Source organism: Seriola aureovittata, chromosome 5 (assembly GCF_021018895.1).
Source record: "Seriola aureovittata isolate HTS-2021-v1 ecotype China chromosome 5, ASM2101889v1, whole genome shotgun sequence".
Taxonomy (NCBI): domain Eukaryota; kingdom Metazoa; phylum Chordata; class Actinopteri; order Carangiformes; family Carangidae; genus Seriola; species Seriola aureovittata.
The window spans coordinates 1944881-1969005 of record NC_079368.1 but is presented as its reverse complement, the minus strand read 5'-3'; the positions used below and the strand labels follow the sequence as shown (position 1 = coordinate 1969005).

The following is a 24125-nucleotide window of genomic DNA, read 5'->3' as shown; positions in this document are numbered from 1 at the left end:
TTCAGATGTCCCCACATGAGGCTCAAATATGTGACCAGCAGGTGCAGACGAGGCGACAGGGGCAGGTGCTGGAGGAGGCGAAGCTGGTGACTGGGCGAGGGCAATGGCGAGCTGTTGGACCTAGGTGACTAGTGCGGCTAATGCTTGGTCCTGATTAGCTGCCATCTGCTGGATCTCTGCAGTGGTGGAGGCTAGTCTAGCCTCATGCTGTTGTAGGGCTCCTTCCACGTGATCCAAACAAACCATTGGGGGTTTGTATCTTTAAATAATGAACTCTGTTAATCTTGGGACTCAGAAGTAGAATTCAGACTCTGAGACAGTGTGACAAATGTAATTCATTTTAAAGTTGTTTGTGATGTGAATCCTGAGCGGTGGAGCAGGGCAGGAAGTGGCTGTAAATTCAGGAAACACTGAAGAAATTTCATCACTAATACACATAGATCAAACCGGTTTCATTAAGGGGAGACACTCAAATAGTCAAAGATTAATTAATCTGATTCATTTCTTCAAGAACAATACCTCAACACACAACCCACAATTCATCATAGCAACCCTTGATGCTGAAAAAGCTTTTGACAAGATAGATTGGTCCTTTCTCTTCACCTTCCTAAATCACTTTGGATTTCAGCCATACTATACCAGTTGGAATACAATACTTTATAATTCACCCACTGCTTCCGTTATATGGAGTCATATCAAAACCATTTACATTACAGAGAGAGGCACTCGACAAGGATGTCCATTATCACCATTACTGTTTACACTTTTTATTGAAGCCCTGGCAGCTTCTATTAGTCAATACAACCACATCACACAAATCCAATCAAAATCACTTCACCACAAAATCAGTTTATATGCTGATGACATTCTGTTTTACATCATAAACCCCTCATCTTCACTTCTTTCAATCCGTAATCTGATCAATACAATACAAATATAGTCAGATGTCTCTCTATTTAATCAACTCGTCAAAATTATGTTAATTAAATCAAAAATTTAATCAAACTGCAAACTACAAAATTCAATTAACAATGTTTATATGAAACATTTTGTTTGCTGTCAGCAAGTTATTTTATGACACTAAAATGAGGTCTGTTGTCAATAGGGTTGTCCCGATGGACAATGATATCGGTGATTCCTCATTCCTTTGCAAATGTCAAGTCTTTTCCCATAGTAACTCATTATTTGTATTAGTAAATTAATAATAAATTTAATTTGCATGCCAGAGTTTCACATGTATAATCGCATATAACTGATGCTTGCAACATGCGAGCATCCATACACACACACTCCGAACACCTAATGTAATGAAGTTGTTTGCGTGTAGAAGCTGCTGTGAGTTAAGTGCAAAGGACATGGACAGATATAACACGTCATTTCGTTTATTTTCTGATCCTGCAGCTTTTATGGTGGTAAATAGAACTTCTGGAGTGAAAATGGGACACAGTCGCCTTTTTGCTCACTCCCCCCCCCATTAACAACTTGCATGTGGGCAACGAAATGACTTCTATGGCTGCTTTGAAAGACAATGGGACAGTCCTGACACCATCCCCTGTGAGCCCTGCCACCATCTCCAGACCACCAGACATTTACAGAAACGCCATCTCCACGACAGGGATACACTTTCAAAATAAGAGTCTCAAAAAGGTAAGAGGTAAGGTAGGTAATAAAAGTTCATCTATATGGGGTGGTATAGCTTTATTGCAGCTCACCTTCTGTTAGGGCATGTAAATGTGTGTATACATGTCTTGCTATGGTTGTGGGGACCAATGTGGGCTTGAAACCATCAGTGTGAGGTAATTGTGGCCGGTCGAGACAGCTTCAACATGAATGAAACTGAAAGTAACGTCCTGTGAAACATGAGAAGTGAAGTACACGCACCAAGCAGCAGGCACATTCAAATTTTTTCCAGAAATATGTTTTTGTTTTTTGTTGTTTGTTATGCTGTCTGCATATATATGTGCACATGTACATTGCTGCTTATACCACATTATTACTATTATTATATATCATTGTTAACATTCCAATTATTAACATCAATATCATGCTATCATTACTATCTGTTATTATTATTAATATTATTATTATTGTGTACAATCAACTTTTACTAGAAGACCCTATTATATGCGTGCACTCACACACACACACACCCTAAAGTCTCATACACAAATGAGGATGAGGGCGTAGCAGGTAAGCCAGGAACGTAGGAGAAACAAGGTTTGCCAGGTCAACATGACAACATGAGTAAATTTCAGAAGAGAGTCAGTCAAACATAGTACCACCATCACACACACACACACACACACACACACACAGAGACAAAACGGGAAGAACAGGACACAGCGGAAGGGGAAAGCAGCAGAAACATTTTTTGGCCCTTAACTTTATTTAAATTTATGCAAATCTCTTAAAAATACATTAACAGACAGTAACATGTTTATTCTGTAATTTTGTTTTATTTGCTCTATTTGAAATATTCAGATTGGCTGCACTATTTCATCAACTATCCATAATTTATGTATCTTTGTAAAAATTAAAAAGTTTTTTCCACACAATATGAATGGTGGTCATTGTCCCCAGGTAGAACTCAGCACCTGAACACAACACTTTTAAGATGCTGATGTGACAGAATTCTGCTCTCACTATGTTCAGCAGGGGGTTAGACTGGATTACACTTTAGTTACATAAAGCAGCTGCACAGGATTGGTGGCTCGAGTCGAGCATGCGCACAGCGACGCATTTAACAACATCACAAAGAACAGAGAGTTTACGGATTGAAAGTGCACAGAGTTTTTGAGGAAAGGAACAGCTTCCCGCGAAGAGAGGAGGTGAGTGTGCGTCCTCGCTGCTTGGCACGCCTCGGTTCTGCGTCTGTTGTGTTTTGCTTGTTGAGTGTGTGTGTGTGTGTGTGTGTGTGGTGTGTGTTGTAGGCCTAGTATACACATGCGCGAGTTACTGGCTATTTTCTCTGTGCATTTACGGGATTAGGGGCATCTGATGGAGTAGAGAGCTTGCAGGTGTTAAATGAAGTCTATCAGGAGCAGAGCAGCTCTCACACCGCCGCTACACCTACAGCTGGAGGCGACACGCCAACACAGTGACGGCGTCTCTACCGGGAACAAAATGTTCTGGGTCCAAACGTGAAGCTGCTGCTTTCTCACCGTCCCGAACCCCCAAGTCAACCCAGTGCTGTAAAATCACCCAACAACCAGTAAGATCCTCTCGGTCAGGCTGCTGGTGTTATTGTAGAGGCTCTGAACCCGAACATCACTGACACAGAGTTTGTGTTTCACTCAGTTGAAGGGGACAGACTGAAGAGCTGAAGTCTGCAGGTCTCAGATCTGTTGGAAACTTGTTTCTACTCCTGTCTGTCCCCTGCTTCATCACTATCAGCATGGCTGCTGGAGAACACACACACACACACACACACACACACACACACACACACACACACACACACACACACACACACACACACTCTACTTTCTCTGTGAGGACACTCTATGAAGTGTGTGTGTGTGTGTTCAGACTTTGTGCTTATTGAAGTAAGAAGTGCACATTCAGCGTTTTGTGTGTTCAGTTTGATGGACAGTTTGATCAGAGTCTTTACTCACATGTGATTTTCAGCTTTGAGTGTTTAAATGTGCAAACGAGGCAGCTCCCTGCCATGTGTCTGTGTAGCTCTTGTTATCAGAACATCATGTACCACAAGTCAAACACTGTAGCCTTGTTCCATACAAGAGCTCAGCGGTGCTCAGCGTCAAAGACAAAACTTGTCCGAAAACCTTACTTTATTTATTTATTTATTTATTTGTTTATTTATTTATTTATTTCTCAAATAATGAACAATAATAGTTCTGTGTGTGTTGTCAGTAGATGGTCGGGATGTTAAAGACCAACAGGTCGAAGGTCAAACTGTGTAAACGCAGGGTTACATGCCAGATTCATGAGCTCATGTCTCACTATTGTGGATGGGCAATGTAACCTCAGGAGTCAAGCTAAGACAGTGACATAATGTTAGGCTGGTAAACATCAGGGAAACATAATATAACACAAATCATAATCATCTATCTTTTTCTAACTCTATGCACAGGCCCTTTAAGAAGGATCTGAAGTCATTTTCAAGCATGATGTTGTCCACCAACCCCAGGTTCATCTGTAGGGAAGACAGACTCTAACATTTGACACGTTGAGTGAAGTGAGCTTTGTATTAGATAGATAGATATTAAACGTTCATTTATAGTCAGTGATGTATCTGGGAATAGCATCCCCCCTAAGTGACTGTGTGTTTAATGAGTGATTGTCTAACCTAAAGAGCTGACATATTTCAGAGACATCTGGCATGGTGAATACCAGTAAACGAATCCTTGCTCCGAACCACATAGCATGTTTGTACCAGTGGTTCTTGAATGAGGCCCAGTGTCTGGGTTTTGCATATCTATCTCTACTGGTACTGAAGGATATGAAGCTACATAACCTGTTTTCACTGAAGGTGTTTGTTAAGGGAAACATGATGGTGTAGTGTTCACTGTGTATTGTATTTAGGTGTTGCTACAGCGCTGGCGGCTTTGCAGCCATTTTGCCACCACTGTCTCCTACCAATCACAGAAGTGTTGCACAAGCTTGTTTTTTGAACAACTTTTCCTGCGAGGCTGAGAGTGTCAGGACAGTGCTCAGTGTGGAGCTGAAGCCTCTAGTTTATAGATGCACTACTCCCTGCCCTGAGGGGCCACTGAGCCTACTTTCATCAGAGCCAGGCATGCACACACACACACACACACACACACACACACACACACACACACACACACAGCCAGTTGCCAGGTTTGTTTTTCTTTCTCTCACCCTCACAAAAGACAGACTGGATTTTCTGTTTGGCTGGTGATGCTCACTGACCAACTGTGTGTGTGTGTGTGTGTGTGTGTGTGTGTGTGTGTGTGTTCTGGTGGGGTCACTAGAGTAGGAGGAGGACCTGCAGCTGATTGGATATTTATAACCGCCCCCAGATGTTCTGAATAAGTTTTTGATCGCACCTTAAATGCAAGTGCCCTTAAAGTGCAACCTAGAGTTAAACCAGGAGTCAACTGGTCTACAACCAGTGTAGAAACTGGCTGACGGTCATTTTGCCAAAGCGAGGAGCTGTGTCAGAGGAGTTACTGTATTTAAGATATTGTTTATGAAGCCTGTGTTGCTGTTGTGCCCATAGACACATATATATATATATATATACACATACATAGACACTGCATTTGTCGCTTCAGCCCGTTGCTGAGATACGTCATCTTCGCCTCCATATTGGTCCGGGCAAGGCTGCCCTGTGAACAAATAGGAATAAACGGAATAAATGTTCGGTTTACATTAACAGTAACACTTCAGGACATGAACATGTTGACAACATGTTGATATAAAGTGAAACTCATCAGTTGGAACTCTGTGTACAGATCTGATATCTTTATCAGTATCTGATGTCTCTGAGCTGCTCAGATCAGTCAGAGCTGTTTCCTGCTGCGGCACCGCTTACATACTGATTCATGGTCATCTACAACTTGTGCCTGATGGTCTGCATCAAATACTAAATGTCTCCATACACCAGTCATGGTGTGTTTAATCCACAAGTCGCTGCCGACCTGTTGCTGCACCTGCACCTGCTGCTGTCACGCTGCATGTTATTGTTTCCTGTGCCCGTCTTCCTCTTCTCTCTGGGTTTGATGTCAGACTGGAAGACTTGTAGTGTTTAATACTGCCCTTGTTGGTCCTGGAAGAACCACATCTCCAGTACCTATGACATCAACAGTACCTTTGGTAACTATGTTACTGTAGAAGAAGAAGCACTGGCAGAATTTTCAGGATTTTGGCATCGACTTGATAACGTGACTTGATAAGTCTCAGTTTTCATGACATCCCTTATCTACCATATTACAATTAAGCCACCTTGAATGAAGTGAAGAAAACAGACTCATGTCAGAGTTTCAACAATCAAATCAAAGAATAATTCAGTTATAACATTCAGTTAACATGTGAACCTCAGCATGAGCATGTCACAGTCACATGGTCCTCTCTTACTGACTGCTGCTGTGTTTGTGACAGGATTCAGCTACTGAAACCCTTTTCAAGGGAGGGTTAGTTAATTTCAAAACTATTCAATGCCTTGTTAGAGTAAGCTGATTGATTGTGGCACAGGCTCAAACCATAGCCCAGCCCCCTCCCCAACTCAGTTACATCACACACCGGGTCAACATTCCAGTCTTTTCATAGACAGGACTCATCCATTCAAACATGTGGCATGTTAAACAATAAATGGCACTGAGGGAAAGACATTACAAACACACCTTCAGGTTTAGTGTCATGATCGGAACACAGCTGTAACTCTGTGTGGACATGTGCAATGTAACAGTGTTAGTGTCAAAATTAAAATTAAAATTATCAAAGTAAATTCAGTTTGACAAATCCAGGCTTTTATTTCGTTGTTCATGTCCAAAGTGAATGATATAGAACAGACAGAGGTTTTCTATAAAAGTTGCCTCTTTGTTGCTCAAAGTGAAAAACATGTTCTGCTGTTCATTTGAATCAGACCTGGGTTTTTGCTGCTGTAAGTTTCAGTTTGGTTGTTAAGGTCACAGTTAGACGTGTTTTGAATTGACCACAGGTAAGTGCTTTGACGTGTTAGCCGTGTTAGCTCCAGGTGCTCGATCACTGTCACTGAATCATAATCAATCCAAACAGGTCTCGCCTGTATGCCAGGAACAACAATAATAAATAGAAATAGTAAGAAGAAACTAAAGTTGTCTTCTAATCCTAACTGAAGCTTAGTGTATAAGGTAACTTTCACAATTTATTAGACTTAGAGGAGATCACTGAGGATTACCTGGGTTTTGTTGTGGAAGGTGGATTGGATCAGATTACCTCCTCCTTCGGTTCTGGTTTATCCTACAGAGAAACTATGAACTGAACACACCACTGTTTGGTTTAGGCGCATGTGCAGGGAGTATGAGAGTTATGATTTTATCTGGTTAGAGCATTTTTGAGGATATCAATGTGACATTGATCATTTATTAGTTTATCACTGAAATAAATTTCACAAACAAGCATTTTATCTCACTACTACTAAAGGCAAGGTACACATCAACATAACACGCTTCAATGACATCATTTGCATTAATGAAATGACAGAGAGCAAAACTATAAGTAAATCATTTACTGATGCTTTATAAATAAGTTATAAGACAAATAAAAACTTACTAACTAACACATTTTTAGAAAACGACTGCAGATTTACAACTGCAGGTATGACGATTACAACCCTTTATTAATGACTTTACATGTAATAGTGCAGAGTCTGTTCAAAATGATGGGCACAGTTTATCTGACATCATTATTTATAGTGTTCAAACAGGGAGCAGACGGCGCTGCTGTTCTGTGGCCAGACATCTTTTTCATTTTATCCTCGTGCTCCAAACTTACATTTGCTTTCAAAAGTGGCTAAAAGTGTCTTTTTTTCATCATCAGCACCAAAACAAACAGTATGCAAGATCTAAACTGAAAGAACTTAGGAACTTCACCAGAACTCCATAAGTTCTTTCACTTTATATGGATATATATATACATGTAGGTAGGTAGATACTTTATTTATCCCTTAGGGTAGGGGTTTTCAAAGTGTGGAAAAGTGAGCCGCCCCCCAAATCACAACATTAAACATATTTTATATTAGGCCTATATGAGGAGAAGTCTTCAGTTCATTATGTAACTGTGGACAAATTTAGGTGATTTAGCAGGTAATAAGGAAGAACACTTCTCTGTGGAGCCTTGACATGGAGTCTCTCAAAGTTGTGCAGCACACAATATGCCACAAAGAAGCTGCGTCCTTCTGAGGCTGTATTCTGATGCTCCCTCTGTAAGACAGGGCCCTGCGTCTTTGACTTGTGTTATTGATGCAGGGATGCGCTGTAGAAAGGAATAAACGTAACCAGGTGTCTCGGTGTGGTGACGGATGGCAGTAATGGCTGAACGGGGGGTCGCTGCTCCTCACTGCTGTCTGTTGTGTGTTGTACAGAGATGAAGTTCCCTGTGGATCTCCTGGCTGATGTCGGTCAGGCAGAGCTGGAACGGTCGGCCCACAACTACATGAACAACCTCCTCTACAGCAGCCCTGATTCTCCTGAGCACCTCACCTTCTCTGACTCCACCCAGGTAAAACACAAGGCAGGCTGGACATCTGTCGTGACAGGGCTGTCTTTCCCTCATTTAGCGACCTTAAAGTTATAATCTGTAACTTTTCAAAAAATAAAACATCTAAAAACAACTAGACCTTTGCTCTATGTGTTGTTGAGTTGTGTTCTTACATTTCCACCAATGCTTCCATCAATACTCAAATATCTATCCTACGTTTTAGTTGTGGATATACTTCCATGTATACTTAACAGTCAACGTGCTGTTACTCCTTACACTATAGAGTTGTTCCCACTCCCATTTTCCAAATTAAAAGCTCAACAATCTGTCTGGAAAAATGACTTGTGTCGTGTAGAAAATAGATGATGACCTTGCTGACTTTACACAACTATAGTTTGATAACATGAAATCTGTGGAGTGGTTAAAAATGAGTGTCAGTGACTTCAACATGAGTGTGTATAAACTTTAACTGTATACTAGGTGAGTAGTCGCTTATCAAGACCAAGCAGAAACAACATCTACAGTGGATTCAGAAAGTTTTCAGGCTCCTTCACTGTTATCAGATTTTGTTATGTAGCAGCCTTCTGTGAAAATGATATGAGTTCACATTCTCCCTCATCAGTCTGCACTCGATAGCCCATAATGACAAAGTGAAAACAGAATTTTTTTGTTAATTTATTAAAAATGAAATACTGAGATGGTGGATAATGTCTGTGATTCATCAGCAAGTGTGTTTACATTACAATACATTAAAACACTCCCCCATACACTCTGAGTGTAAGAAAAGAAACAGGCTAAGATTAGAATGAAGTAATACTTAATAAATTATAGAATTATAAATATGGCCCTTGGATTCTGTACTATAATCAAAACCAGTGCTATCAGTGTATCTTTGTGTGAGTCCTGTGACCTAAACCCCTTGTGTTAGAATAAAATCTCAAAGTTGGGTTACTGGATGCATTTAACATCAGCCGACACCTCAGAGCAGGATGTTTAAATCTTATACTGATAAACCTCTGCTAGTTTCCGACCACCGACTGCACTGGTTCAGCAGAAACAACATATATCAGTTAAATCCTTCACATGGTTGAAGACTGATGTTTGTCCTCAGGTCACCATAGACATTTCTAGCGTGGGCTTCATCCCTCTGTATGGATCCAGTGATAGACAGAAGATCCTGGCCCTCTTCTCTCCCAGTGATCCACTCACTGCAGTGGCCCTGTACCTGCTCGACCGGTGGTGGACAGTGGACGATATTCTCAAGACGACAGATGCCGCTCGAGATGGAGCCATGGAGGTATGAGGAGATTTTTATCAGCTAGAAATCCACTGTCACAGTGTTCGTTCATTCATTCTGATCAGAGAGACCTGCTGCTGTCAGTGTCAGAGTCCAGGTGCAGTCCAGAAAGACTTCCTGAAGACCTCCTGAAAATGGAGTTCACTAGATTCAGTAAAGTCTGGAGCAGCACCGTGATGTGTAAAAGGCACTCATGAGGCCTAAAAGGCTCTTTTTTGGGGGGGGGGGGGGGGGGGTTGTTACCATCGGTGTATGAATCAGTATGTGATGGACATGAACTGTTTATAGATCAAGTATTGTATGAATGTAGGTGTGAATGGGTGAATGTGCCTAGTAGTATAAAGCAAGTGGTCGTGGAGACTAGAAAAGCTCTATATAAATGCATCCATTTACTGTTTCTTCTTGTGACTACACTAAGAGATGGAGCACAACATCCACAGCCTCACTCTGTGCAGTTTTAGAGAAAAAGAAGATCTCAGAACATCTCTGTGTTTCCTCAGGTTCTTCATTAAGCTGCAACCAAGGTGAATTTAGTGGTAGTTATGTGTAGGTTAATGCTGCTGATGACTGGGTGTACTTCTTGGAGTCCCTGTTTCAGTGCTTCAAAATGGCTTTTTGTTTTAGACTGATTAAGCAGAAACTGGGAACTTTTTATGTGAGGAATAACATGTTTTTCTATGTGTGTCCCTCAGGTGGAGACAGTAGGAGAGAGACTAGTTTTATACATCCTTAATCGTGTCATCTATAGAGCTAAGGAGATGAGCTCTGACGAGCTTCCCTTCCTCTGCCATGGAGAAAGAGATTATGCAAAAATCCTCTGGAGTAATGGAGAGGCTGTTGGCTTCTATTCAGTAAAACCCTCAGGTAATTTATATGAAGTTAAAAACATTTATCTCCATAGATGATACAGTAGGGTCCAAAAGTCTGAGAAAGTTGTATCAGACTTTTGGACCCTACTGTTCCTCAAATGTTGTTTTGTTGTTTGGTCTGTAGTTGGCTTCCTGTTGGTCTCTATAATGAAGAACAAGCAGATTTAAGGGGTTCAGTGTGAGTGCTGATGATGATCCTTCTGCTGAATCTGCTTACTGCACAGTTGTTTGAGACTGTTCATCCCAAAAAGTATTAAATACATTTGTATCCACACAACACCTGGTTTAATCCATGTGCGGGAAAGTGTGTCTTTCTGCCAGTGTCCTCAGGATTAAACCCTTTTCTCTCTCTTGCAGGTAGTTTATGTAACTCTTATTCAACCAGGAGCTACCAGCTCCCTGTGATGGACTCCATGTATGTTAGAAAGTGTCAGCGTGGTAAAGGCTTTGGTCTTCAGATGCTGGAGGACTTCGTGCTCAGTTTCAAAGAGGATTGTCTGGGGCTGAGGTACCCCATCACAAAATCCATGTATAAAGGTACACAAGTCAGGTCACCCTTCCGCTTGCATTACCTTACTGATATGTAGAAGCATGAATCTCTTTTTATGAACTCCTCTTTGTCCCTAGTGTGTGAGAAGTACCTGTGTCAGTACCCAGGAGACACGGACCTGCTGTGGGAGGTGGAGAGTGTAGGCGCACTCAACCAGAGGACCAATATCGCCAGCAGGATCCAGACCATGGCCCTGAGTGGTAAGCAAGAAGAAAGACTGTAGAGCTGGACCAATAACTCGGCCAGGACGTTATGATTTGACACCGTATAGGTTATATTTTCAGCCGTCTTAAAATACTCAAATGTTCAAATGAAAACCGTAAAATGATTTGACACATTTTCCGTTAGTGTACTTATTCAATTGCTGCATGTCATGTTCTGTTTCTCAGCTGTATCCAAGAGCCTCTCACTCACAGAGGAATCACTTGAGATTACTGAAGTCACTGAGAAGCGTTTGGAGAGGCAGGCACTTACCAGACAGATAAAAGAAGCTGAATCTATGGAATGCACAGTTGAGATTGTGGTACATTCATTTTCTTCCAATTTGAGAAACATTTGTTTGAGAAACAAATTGTTTTTACAAGTGAAAGTAATCTGTGTGATTGTGATTCGCAGGAGGAGGTGACAGTACTGAGAGTTACCAGAGGTGAGCATTTCATCATTTTACATCTACATTGTAAACTTTCCCTTGGATTCCCCAGTGAGTGTATTAGAGTATGTATTTCATTTAATGTAATCATGGACAGTTTCAGAGGCTGAGGACGTGCCTGTTGCCGTCGGCGGTAGGAGTAGTGGCTCAAAACAAAGGAACATCACAGAAAAGACCCCAGAGGACAAATCAGAAAAGGTCATCAGGTCTGTATGAATTAAAGCACATGGCTACGAAAAACATCACAAATGCATTTATATTAGGGAATTAAGAATTTCCATTTTAGGTGCTTTTGAGTTTAATCCAAAGTCAAATGTCAGTAGTCTTGTGTTAGGGCCATTTTATCATTTAAATAACCCATCCTTGAAGTGTCTGCTTTTGTTTACACAGCGTAATTGAAGAAAAATGGTTTGGGACACTGTAAATAAAATACTATGTTGTAGAGTAGATGCATACATTGAAATTTCAATTCACAACACCTGAACCAGTAAGAAAAACAATTAGAAATATAGCTGCAATTATCAGGGTCCAAGCAGCTCGTGAGCATTTCAATAGAGTAGAGTAATTATAATAGAATTTAACTGCTGTTGAATGTTTGCTTAATCATGACTGAAACTGTTTAACCTGGAAATGTTGTGCATGCAGTAAATATTATAGCAAGATTATGAATATCATTCAGGACTCACTGTTTGTTTTATCTAAACACTGTCTGAGATCTACCATCTAGAGAATGTCTGTCTGTTATTAGTTTTGGTAACATTTGAATGAAGACTTGTGGAAATATCTGTTCATTGATTTTACATATTTGAAAAAAACATAGTGATGGACGTTTGAATCGACCATAAGTTACAGTGAAGCAAACTTTCATCATCATTCGCTGGATGTGCTGAAAACATCTCAGCTGTGTAGGACGTTTCTGTAATTAGTCACGCCCACTTTAATCAATCATTACCAAATTTTATTCATAGACTGACCAATGACCATAGATCATATGAACTGAATTTTGTATGAATCCATTCAGCTGAATCTGAGATATAAACTTTTAGCATTTGTACATTGGTCACAATAGCATCAGCCAATTTTGATTTATGAGCATTTGTGTGAAATTGATCTTAACAACACAGGTTTAAAAGTTTACTTTTTAAAAATACATTGACTAAATGAAATTCATCAGCATTAGGTTTGACTGTAGCCCAAGCCGTTTTCCAGAAAATGGCCCTATTGCACTGTTATAGTGCCACAATTAGTTTTATGTTACTAGTTTTTGTGCCTAAGTGGGTGGAGTTTGAAACCAATCTATTAAATTTCATGAGTTTTTCTCTTGTAGTTTTTCCTGCACGAACACTTTCAAAAGGGAAAAATAAAAAGAAAGAATGAAAGGAGCACATTAGTTCCTGATACCAAGCGACTTTCTAATCTGTCATGACTGTGGAAAGGCATCGTGCCAGTATCTCATTTTGAGTGGTTTATTTTTGTCATCTTCTCATAAACGACCTGTTATGTGTGGTCGTCACACCGTGAAATAAATTATACAATGCTTGAAATTAACAAGTGATATCTAACATGATTTAGAATCGAGGATATTGAAGCAGAAACTCCCAGAGAGCAACAGGGGAAGAAGGTACACGATGTCCCTGAGCTGGAGCAGACTGAGGTGAGCTAGTTGTTATCGGCATGCTTGTCTCCGTACCCAATGCGGCGACTTGTTTATGATGCAGTTTGTATGTTTATTTTTAGGGGATGTTCAGTGTGGCCGCTGAACAACAAGGTGAGGATGTAGTTGATACTGTACCTGAAGATGAAGACAAACCAGCCACTGTCCTTGACCTAGAAGAAGCCGATGTTATAGCTACACCTATGACTGAGAAGCCACAAGCAGACGATGCCACACAGGATCTGAAAAATGACTCACAAATTACAGTTGAGAATATGGCATCAGAAATTGAGGAAGAGTGTCAGGAGGAAGACGTGGAAGTACTGGCATCCTCGGAAGAACTTATAGAGGAACACACGGAAGCAGAAACTCTGGAGAAAGTGGGGAAAGAGCGAACGGAAATGAAGGTTTCCGATGAAAAGTCAGAAGAAAGAATCGCACGACATGATTTAAGTCTGTCAACACATACAACGTCAGAGGACATCGAAGCTGAAAAAGCTGTTGTAAAGGTTACAAAAGGTGTACGGAATGAAACCCACAGACGGAGATCTCAACAGCACAGCAAGCCGCTGGAGGCAGTGACGGAGGAAACTACAGCCCAGGAAGGAGGGAAAATTTTGAGGCGAAGAACTGTTTCGAGCGCTCCCACACCCAAACGCAAGTATACCAGACACAGCCGGAAAATATGTAAAGAATTAGAGAAAGAGATTGATGATGTGGCAGGGGAGAATGAAGGTTCTACAACTGGAGTAGTGGAGGAGTTAGCTGTAGCTGAGAGAAAAGAACAAGAAGAAGTGACCTCCACAGAAGAGGATATAGTTACTGTGGGAGACTTATCAGAGGATAAAAATCAACATCAGGAAGACGAACGACTGACAGATGAAGAGGAGACTAAGAATCCAGAGGAGCCAGGGCTGGAAGACAGTTCTGCAGAGCGTCCAAATACAGCAGAGACTGCACTTCAAAAGGAAAATGAGGATGAAAAAGTAACAGAACAAAAGGATGCGGAGGTAGAAGCATCACTGATACAGGATAAACAAGAGGTCTCTGATGAGGAAATAGAGGAGCCCCCTGTTGTACAGAGGAGAGCTGTGAGAGGCAGACCCAGAAAACAAAGAACAACCCGTCACAATCAGGAAGAAGAGCAAACACATGAAGCTGGCCTGAGTGCAGGAGGTTCTGCTGAAGAGAGGGATGGACAACAGATGGAGGAACGCCACAGGGTAGAAAAAGAGGAGACTGTTGACAATATAGAAGAGATATTTTGTGACTCTGTAGTGATAGAAGCTACAATTCCAAAGGCAGAGGAAGCAGCGGAGGATGTTTTAGCTTTAACTGAGATGAACACGGAGGAGAGCAAGGAGGTGCAGGAAGAAGAAAAGACAGAGGAAGAGACAGACATTGTTTCAGCGATGGAAGCAGATAAGGAGGAAGAGGCAGACGGCGTCTCTGGTTCAGGAACAGTGATACCCGATGAAGTTCAAGAGGAGGCCGGCGTGCTAGGAGCTGAGGAGCCTCAGGACAGGGAGGCTGGCTCTGAAATCCCCAAGCTCCAGAAAGCCAGTGTCATCTTAGTGGACCTAAAAACAAATTGGCATCACCTTAGTGTGACGGAGGCAGAAGAAAAAACCTTTGATGGAGAGTGTGCTGCTCCAGAAATGGAACAGACGGAGCTGATTGCAGCAAAGGAACAAACACCAGACCCAGAAATGCTAATGTTGGAAGAGGAGGATGGAGGGAACCAGGGAAACATTACAGAAGAATCTGTAGATGTCGCTGCAGAGGTAGAGACTGTTAGGAAAGAAGAGCTTGAGGAAAATATTGAGGAAGCACCGGTTACTGAAACAAAAGTACTCCGAAGTGGAAGAAAGACCACCGAAGCAAGCTGCAAGTCCAGAGGGCGAAGCAACCAACAGCAGAAGGAAGACAACATAGGTGAAGATACTATTGAAAAGGAGGTGGATGAAACAAACACAGGCAACTTTGAGGTTGAAGGAGAGATGGGCGCTGTGGCAAAGGATGCAGTAACGGTAACAGTTCCAGTGGAGGAGATATGTGCAGATACAGACGTTCAGGATACAGGGGTAGAGGAAGAAAAGGTAGTCAAGGAAGCAGCCGTGGAAAAAACAAATGAAGAGAGAGCGGAACAAACGGAGGAGGTAGCAGCAAAGGTTACTGAGGAAGCTGCTTCTGAAAGAGAGGGGATTGTCGAGTCAGAAATGGATGTACAGGAAGGGAAGGCTGTGGAAGAGGAAGGAGAAAATGTTGGGGAGAACCAATCAGAAGTCACATCCAAGACATTTGCAGAAGGAGAAGCCCCAGAAGAGGGTGGAATCGTGGTGGAGAAGAAGGAAGTTGTTACTGTAGAAGTGGAAGAAGGAGTGTCAGAAAAAGGAACACTGTCAATGACTGAAGAGGAGGAAAACACAGTTGGAGTTCCAGCTGCTGCAGATGATTTAGTACAAGGAGAGACTGACCCTCCATTAGCCAAACCTGACACTGACTCAGCTCTGCTTACGCCCAGTGAAGAGGAGGCAAAACCTTCAACTGGGGATCAACAGAGTAAAGAAAAGACATCCCTGCTTTCTGATCTCCAGAGAGTGACTGTGGTATTAGTAGACCTTAAAAAAGTCCATCATGAAGTCCAGGAAGAAAGCGCAGCTGTTGAGGAGGGTGTTCTGCTAGAAAAGGCTGATGCCGAGGCAGAAGAGGAGCAAAGGGGAGGAACAATGAAAGAGGAAGAAACGGTGGCAGAGGAGCATGTTCCTGGTTCCCCCCTGCAGCTGGAGAAGGTGGTAATGGATGAAGAAGGGTTGGAGGAGAACGTGAAAGATGTAGTCACAATACAGGAAGACACAAGTGTGGGGAGTGTTGAGGAGACGGAAGCTAAAAATGTTGATGAGGAGGAGGAGGAGGAACTTAAAGTCACTGAGATGAGAAAACGGAGAAGTAGAAAACAAGCAGCCAAAGTCACACCAAGACACAGATCAGGAAGAAGCAGGCAGAGACAGGAGGAAGAGGAAGTGGCTTCAGAAATTGGAGAAGAGGAACCAGTAATTCAAGTCAGAGTTCTGAGAGGGGGAAGGAAGTCTATCCCTGTCGCTCAGAGATTTACAACAACAAGCACCCAAAAGCAACTCCAGGAAGAAGAGAAAGAGGAAGGAGAGGGAATAAAGGGATCTACAGGAGTTCAGGAAGGAGAGGCAGAAGAAGAAGAGGAATCTATTGAGAAACAGCGCACAACTCAACAAGTAGAAAATATAGGACCAGAAATGGGTGTAGAGAAAGCAGATACCATGGCAGAGGAAGCTGTCGCACAACCAGATGCTCCAGAGGAGGGACAGGTGGAGAACACGGAGGCTCCAGTAGCACAAATCGCAGAAACTGCAGCTGGAGAAAATGCACAAAAGACACTGTTGGTGGCAAAGGATGACGAGGCAAAAGGTGTTTCTGAGGAGGAGGAAGCTTCAGTTTCTGAAACGAGAATCCTTAGAGGTGGGGAAAAGGCGGTGAGAGCTACACCACGAGGCAAAGCTACTAAAAGACAAGATGATGAGCAAGAGGTGGAGGCAGCCAGAGGGAAAAGCACAGAAGAAGGCGAATCAGCAGTAGAGACGAGAGTTTTGAGAAAGGGAAGGAGGTCTGCTCCTGCCACACCGAGATATAGATCCAAAAGAGCCCGTACACAGTGTCGGCAGAGGAAGAGGCAGAAGAAGTAACTACTCCAGCCGAGGAGACTGAAGGGGAGGACTCTGAAGCTGATGAGAGTGAAAACAACAGTGATGAGAAAATAGAAGAAAAGGACGATGAGGGAGTTCAGAAAGAAGATACAGAGCCAGAAGTTCCAGAGGAATCCTTCGCCGAGCAGGAGGAACAGTCTGCTGACGGACAGGCAGAGGCTTCTGCTGGGGCAAGTCACAGAGAGACACCCACTACAAATAAGGGAAATATTACTGATGAGGAGGAAGCACCAGCTGTTGAACCAACAGGTCTTAGAAGTGGTGGCAAGAGTGCAGTAAGAGTACAGGTACAGAGCGCAGATGAACCAGCAGAAACAAGAGTTCTCAGGAAGGGGAGGAGGTCCGCTCCTGCCACACCTAGACATAGATCCAAAAGAGCCCGCACACAGTGTCAGCAGGAGGAAGTAACTTCTCCAGCAGAGGAGGCTGAAGGAGAGGAAGAAGAGGCAGGGGAGAAATCACCTGAGGAGAGAGGAGAGAAGGCTGAGGAAGAAGGGAAGTGTATAGAAACGGAGGTGGAGAAAAAGAAAGGTTTGGAAGAGGAAGACATTGAGAGTGCAGCTGGAGGAGGATCTGTTGTGGGAGATGCAGAAAAGACAGACACCCTGACAGAGGAAACAGCAGTGCTCAAAAAGGAGGATAGAAGAGTGACAGCTGTGGATGAGACCGGTACAGACACAGTCCACTTTTCATCGGCTGAAGTAGCAGGGGCAGATTCTGCTGAGGAAGAGGAAACCACAGTCATAGAAAAATCTACTGCTGCTACAGAAGTGGGATCTGACACTACCACTGCAGAAGAAGAGGCACTAGTTGAAGGTCCAGTTGTAACAAGAGCTCTTAGGAGCAAAGCAAAAGCTTCAAATGCCACACCATCACGAGGATCAAGGAGACAGAAAGACCAAGGAGGAGTGGAGTCTCAGCAGCAGGGAGAGGAAACACTGGAAGACGTGGATCCATTGACTGATGATACAGCTGAAAACAGAGAGCTAAACATTAAGGAACAAGCAGACATGAAAGAAACATCATCTACGGGAGAGGAGGCAAAGCCTCCAGCTGAAGATACTGCAGAGAACCAGGCTAAGGAAAAAGCTGAACCGATATACAGCAGAGAGCTAGAGCCAGCTGCTGAAGAGCCAGCAGCAGAAGATATGGAATCAGAAGAGGACTCTTCCTCAGATGAAAGTAAAGAAGATCAAACTGTGGACTCCGTAGTAGAAGTCAGAAATCTCAGGAGAATGAAAACTGCAAACAAAGAAGAGGACAAAGCAGAAGAAATCCAACTTCCAAAGCGAAGGTCCATACGAATACGACCAATAGTGGATTACAGGGAAAACGAGGAGGAGGAGGAGGGGGGTGAGGCTGAGGCAGCCACTGTGAGGGAGGTAGAGGTTGAAGTGGAATCAGATGAGGATGATGACAACAAGAAAGCTGAATGTTCTGCTGATGAACAGATAGAGAAGCTTGAGGAAGATGATAAAAATGAAAACTTAGGGAAAGACACAGGGGCTATTGAGCGTACTAGTGAAAAGGGGGATATCCTCAATTTAGAATTAGATACAGATGAAGAGGCAGAGACAGCAGTTTTAAACCAGGAGGATGAGGATGATGAGCAGGATATTTCAGAGGAGGAGGTGGAGCCTATAGTGATTAGCAAGAGAGTTTTAAGAGGGAGGTCAGTTCCCTCTGTGATTATAACACCCCAGGCTAAACCCAGACGTCGCAGAGTTAAAGTTCAAAAAGGAGAGGAGTCTGATAAAGAAAAGAGCCATGAATCCGCTCAGGAGAGACGTCCTCGCAAGAGAAAATGTACTGAAGTAACACCAACTCGCAAATCTAAGCGTCACAGCAGAGTTTAGGGTGTTCTGAATACTATGGTTGACATTGACACCAAAATACAGTGTAGAGTCATAAAACTGGCAAAAAAACCCCCAAAAAACAAACATATGTAATGTTTTAATGCAAGCAGGCTCACAACGGAGAGAGTTTCACTCGGTTTGGGATGAACAGTAGCAAAAATGTTAGATACTGTACATAATGCTGTGTAACTGGCATTACTGATTCAGCTCATGGATTCGATGACCTTTCTCTACTTATGCTACTGTTGCACTACGTTTTAGTGTTAAACACGGGCTGTCATAGACCTGTCCAGGTGGCTATAGATAATGGTGAATGGTATTATTTTGTAATTGTTACTTGTGACTTAATTGTGTCCACTGCTCTGCCAAAGTTACAGATTCTTGCTTTAAAGCCAGTATGACTACAATTTAAAAAATTTGCCTCTGAGCGTGGACCACGGGCCTGACCCAGGGACAGACCGAAACCTACGCCATCGTGATCATCAAGGACTCTATGATCAAATACAAATTGTATACAATCGGTGTGCTTCCAAGCATTCTCAATTTATTCATTAAAAAACGTGAGATATCCAATATAGATCCAAAGAGATCCAAATATAAATTGGAAGGAAGTTCTTATGCTTAGTTGAGGTGGAAAAATTGGTTTATGAATGTAAGCACAAAGTGACAGTGTGCAAAGGAAAGGAAACAGATCATGACATACATGAAGAATGTATGTATGTCGAACTTCCACTGAAGAGACAAGAAAGAAAAAGTAACAGACCAAAACAGAGCGGTGCGGGATGATGAGATTGTAATGTTCCTCAAATGAACACAAAGCAAACAGAAACGCTATATTTCCATCATGTTCTCTACATTTTGTTTCACAAGGTTTGACAGTTGCTCTTTTAATTGCATAATTTTGTCACACTCCTCCTACAATGGTTTAATGGCACTTGACTAGAAAATTAACTCCACCAGCTGTTTATCTTGATGAACCCACTCCAAATGTTCTCACAACATGGAAACATAATTTCGTTCACATTTTCTTTCGATGAATTTATTTAAATTTTCAGAATTTGTGTTACATTTGCATGAAAATTCACTTAATATGCCTTTAAAAGAGCCTAATGGCTCAGACTTGATCTTCGATATACTTGTCACCGGTATGCAGGAGAAACTAAACACCACCGTCACTGTGTGTTGTTAATCCTCAGAACAGTGCAGCCATGTTCAGACTGACAAAGCTCAGTCAAAAAATCCAGTCTCCTCATTTCAGTGAGATGTAGTGACATCCTGTGAGAGCAGTGCATGGAGCCTCTTGGGGTTGGTGACGGAGAGGCTCTGGCAAAAAAAAAACACATCCAGCTAAAAGGTTGGACCTGACTTTTTCTGAATATCACATCATTCGACAATACACTGGCTAACCAAATATGTCCAAGCACGCTATGATCATTTTCCAGAGTTGTCTTACAGTATTATCTGATGATCCTAGCCTATCCTAACCTTCTTTAGAAACGTTCTTTTAATATTCATTTTCAGTATTGGAAGACTATGATGTACAGTTAAAGAGGTTCTACAGACATTAAGATGTCAGTTGACCTGTTTAAGGCAGCCGTTTGCCACAGCTGTATAAACTCTGCCCAAACCAAAGAAATATATTTTAGACCCACTATTGAAGGTCTTGTGTCTCGGCAACTTCATTATTAATAAGAATTTTTTAAGTGTTTTTGCCTTTTCCTGGTTTGTACGTAATCATCAATTGACTTTTTCATTTAAAACACCAGGTTTGATTACAAGCAGAGTTTCTTCACACAAATACAAATACACATGGACAAAATCTAATGGGGCCACACTGAATTTCTTTTGACTGTTCCTTAAAAAGCCATAATTTGCATTTTAATAAGAATTCTATACAAGTTGCGAAATAATATTTTTATATTGTAAATATTTTCTTATATTTCATTTAAGATGTGAATGTCAAGTGGCTGAAGATCATGTTTTATGCACATACAGTGCATTCAGAAAGTTTTCAGACCCCCTTTTTCACGTTACAGCTTTATGCTAAAAGTCATTTAATTTAATTAATCCATAATCAATATACACTCAATACCCCATAATGACAGAGCCAAAAGAGAATTTTTGACATTTTTTGAATAAAAGACCAGCACTACATCCACAAATGACTGAGTGACTGACTGAGTGAGTGATGAAGTTACACCATTGTCCGAGTGTTGGACTTTTCTCTTGAGAGACCTGACAGTGGCTGTCCACCAGCAGTCCCCATTCAACCTGACAGAAGAAGAAGAATGACAGAAAATTCACAAATCCAGGTGTGTAAAGCTTGTCGCATCATTCCCCAGCCAAAACTGCTTCAACTAAGTACTGACAAAACTTCTGTCAATGTGCTATTTCACTTTTTTCTTTTGTATTAACTTGCAAACATTTAAAAAATTCTGTTGTCACTTTGTCATTATGGGGTATTTAGTTTAGATTGATGAGGGAAAAAGTTAAATGAATTTAGGCTGCAACATAAAATGTGAAACATGGTCTTTCTGAATGCACTGAATGTATAACTTGTTCTTGCTTTGCAACTCTGCAGAACTCAGGTCTTAATATTAACACTCTTTATTTTAATTTCTCTTATTTTAAAAACCTCATACGTGTTACACTTTTAACTAACTTTGTGAACTAAGCATTATACCCTGAGGTTGATTTTATCAATACATCGTGTAGCCGGTCTCCTCAGTCATGTTTTAATTATGTGATATTTAGTCCAAATTAAACCTTGTGTTATTAACGTTTGTTTAAGTGTTGATTTTGTTGTTTATGTCATTTGGAGCTTGGAAGCTAGCATTAATTTAGCTGTGTGATCTTTCATAAATGTATTTTGTTCTTCATAGCAGACACCATTTATGTCAGAAGGCAACAGCAGTCATTTAATTTGATTAACTAACCCTAAAACTTTTTCTTTTAGTAATGTTTTCTGTGGACTAACTTTTCTCTGTAGTTATTTTTCCATGAACTGAAATTCCTATTTTTGTGGCAAATAAAGATTTTCTGAAGGTAGTATTTGAAGTATTTATTTACTTCTTGGGGGAGGGGCACCAACCAACCTTCTGTTTTCAATAACAGTTCTGAGCCAGCAGCATCACAGGTTTAAGTAGCTGCAGTCTGGGCTTGGGCTTCTTCAGTCATCAAGTGAACAGCAGATGTTGAGTTAGCTGTAGAGTAGTTATTGTGTGACAAAACTCTATAAGCTGTGAGGTCATGAAAATCACTGAACTTTATTTTTTACTGTAACTAGTTTACATTATGAGGAATAGGTGTAAAAACATTAGTTTGTGGAAACATTACGATATTGAGTAAAGTAACTGACCCTATTTAAGGTTTCTCACATTGAGTAGCAGACCGTTGTTTCTGAAAATGTCAAACATTTGCTTCAAGGAGTTTGAAAAGCTTTGGTTTGTAGAAAATATATCTGTTGTTTTAGCCCAAACTGGAGTTATGCGGTCAACTAAGCAGCAGCTGGCAGTGTTGTTTGACGCTCATGCTACACTTAGCGTTGTGCTTTGTTTCTCCCCCTGCTTGTGGAAGTGAAATCTGCGAGAGTTCTGGGAGATGGAAACTTGTTAATAGGATGCAGCACTGAAGTGCAGGTGGAGAAGGTAAAGAGAATGCCTAGTGTTGGTAAAGTCAAGGTGTCCATGGTTGTAAGAGTTGGAGAAAAGAGGTTCAGTGGTCATAAGGAAGTGATTTCTGGGGTTCCCCTCAGTTTAATGGTGGAGACCCTTAGGGTGAGGAATAGTGCAGTGGAAAGTGAAGAGAATGACAAGGGGAGTAGATAAATAGAGACTGAAACCATCTAGATAGAGTTAGAGGAAAGTGAACTGCCAAAGGAGGTGTAATTTGGAATTCTATGGAATAATGTATGAGAATATATACCAAAACCTGTGAGGTGTTTCAAATGCCAGGAGTTTTGGCATGTAGCCAAAGTGTGCAAAGGAAAGAGAAGATGTGCTAGGCTAGGTGTGGGGAACATGAGCATAGGGAGTGTGGAGAGGGAGTGAAGCCAAATTGTTGTAGAGTGGAGGTGGTCACAGTGTAACTTATGGGGGGTTGTGAAATGTTGAAAAAAGAGGTGGAGGTGCAACAGACAAGGGTGAAGGAAGAAATCTCATATGCTGAGGCAGTTAAGTTTGCAGGACAGGATCAAGGAGGAAAGATGTAACATAGAACAAGTGACAGCAAAAGAACAGCAAGAGAAGAAGAAGAGAAGAAGCATGAATAGAGGAGTAATAAAATGCAACAGATCAAATCTAAAACTGGAAGGATTCAGATCATTGTAAAAGCTAGAACACCATTTGGATATGGTAGGCTTCAAATGGGAAGAAGTAAATGATGAACTTAGGATGCAGTACTTTTAATGCCTAAATCTAACCAAGTAGTTTTTGTGCCTAAACCTAACCAAGCCATGACCATTATTATAGTAACCACGGCGACAGAAAGGAAAGAGAAGAGAAAGGTTTTGGCAAGAGATATGGGCATATACAAGAGTTTGGAGCATCAGTGGTGTGTCATGTAAGACCTGTCTGGATATTGGAAAATCCACGTGTAGATATGGAACTACTTAAGATTAAACATAAGTATAAGAATAAGAAAACCGATTTAGCCAGTGAATATTATAGTTATAGGGACCGAAAGTATAAAGACAACATACATATTTCTACAGATGGATGAAAGGATCCAGAGACAGATGCAACAGAGTTTGCAGTTGCTGTGCCTAGCTATCAAATGGGATATAATAATAATAGAATGTCAGATTGCTTGAATGATTATAGTGTGGAACCATATGCCATGTTGATGGCACTAGAATGGATTGAACGGGTTAGTTGTTGTAATATAGTCATTAGTAGTGATTTGGTGTCAGCTAGAAGTCATCAGGATTTGCTTTATGAAATACTGATAGCTAATTCAAGAATAACTAGTCAAAGGGAAGATATCACATTCATGTGAGTTCCTGCACATTCAGGTATCTTACATTAGAGAGCAGATAAACTGGAAAAGGAAGCAGTTAAAAAAGGTGTTGAGGTCAGTGTTAAATCAAAATCAGAGGGAAGGGCATAGTGTGGACAGAGGTAAACCTATAGTGGCAACAGTATTGGGATAATGCAACAAAAGGGGAAAAGCAGAAATGATATCAATGAAGCACATCCTTAATCAGATTGACAGTAAAAATATGGCAATGTAGCATATGGTTCGGATCAGAAACAATTCTTAAGGACTAGAAGTTCAGGCTACAGCCCTAAGAGTTTGTATTGGCACAGTAGGAACCTCCCCTGTGTGTGTCCTCCAAGTAGAAACT

The 24125-nt window shown here is 41.5% G+C and overlaps 1 protein-coding gene across 1 annotated transcript; it reads left to right on the top strand.

The window, feature by feature from the left end:
• The first annotated feature begins 2711 nt into the window (after window positions 1–2711).
• Window positions 2712–21832, top strand: LOC130170076 (trichohyalin-like). Its single transcript, XM_056377200.1, is given in 12 exon segments — window positions 2712–2828; window positions 8051–8187; window positions 9278–9463; window positions 10156–10327; window positions 10690–10869; window positions 10960–11082; window positions 11272–11405; window positions 11498–11528; window positions 11629–11737; window positions 13104–13185; window positions 13269–16902; window positions 16905–21832. Coding segments are annotated over 11 exon segments (6663 nt in total). The 5' UTR covers window positions 2712–2828; window positions 8051–8052; the 3' UTR covers window positions 18782–21832.
• Window positions 21833–24125: the final 2293 nt, after the last annotated feature.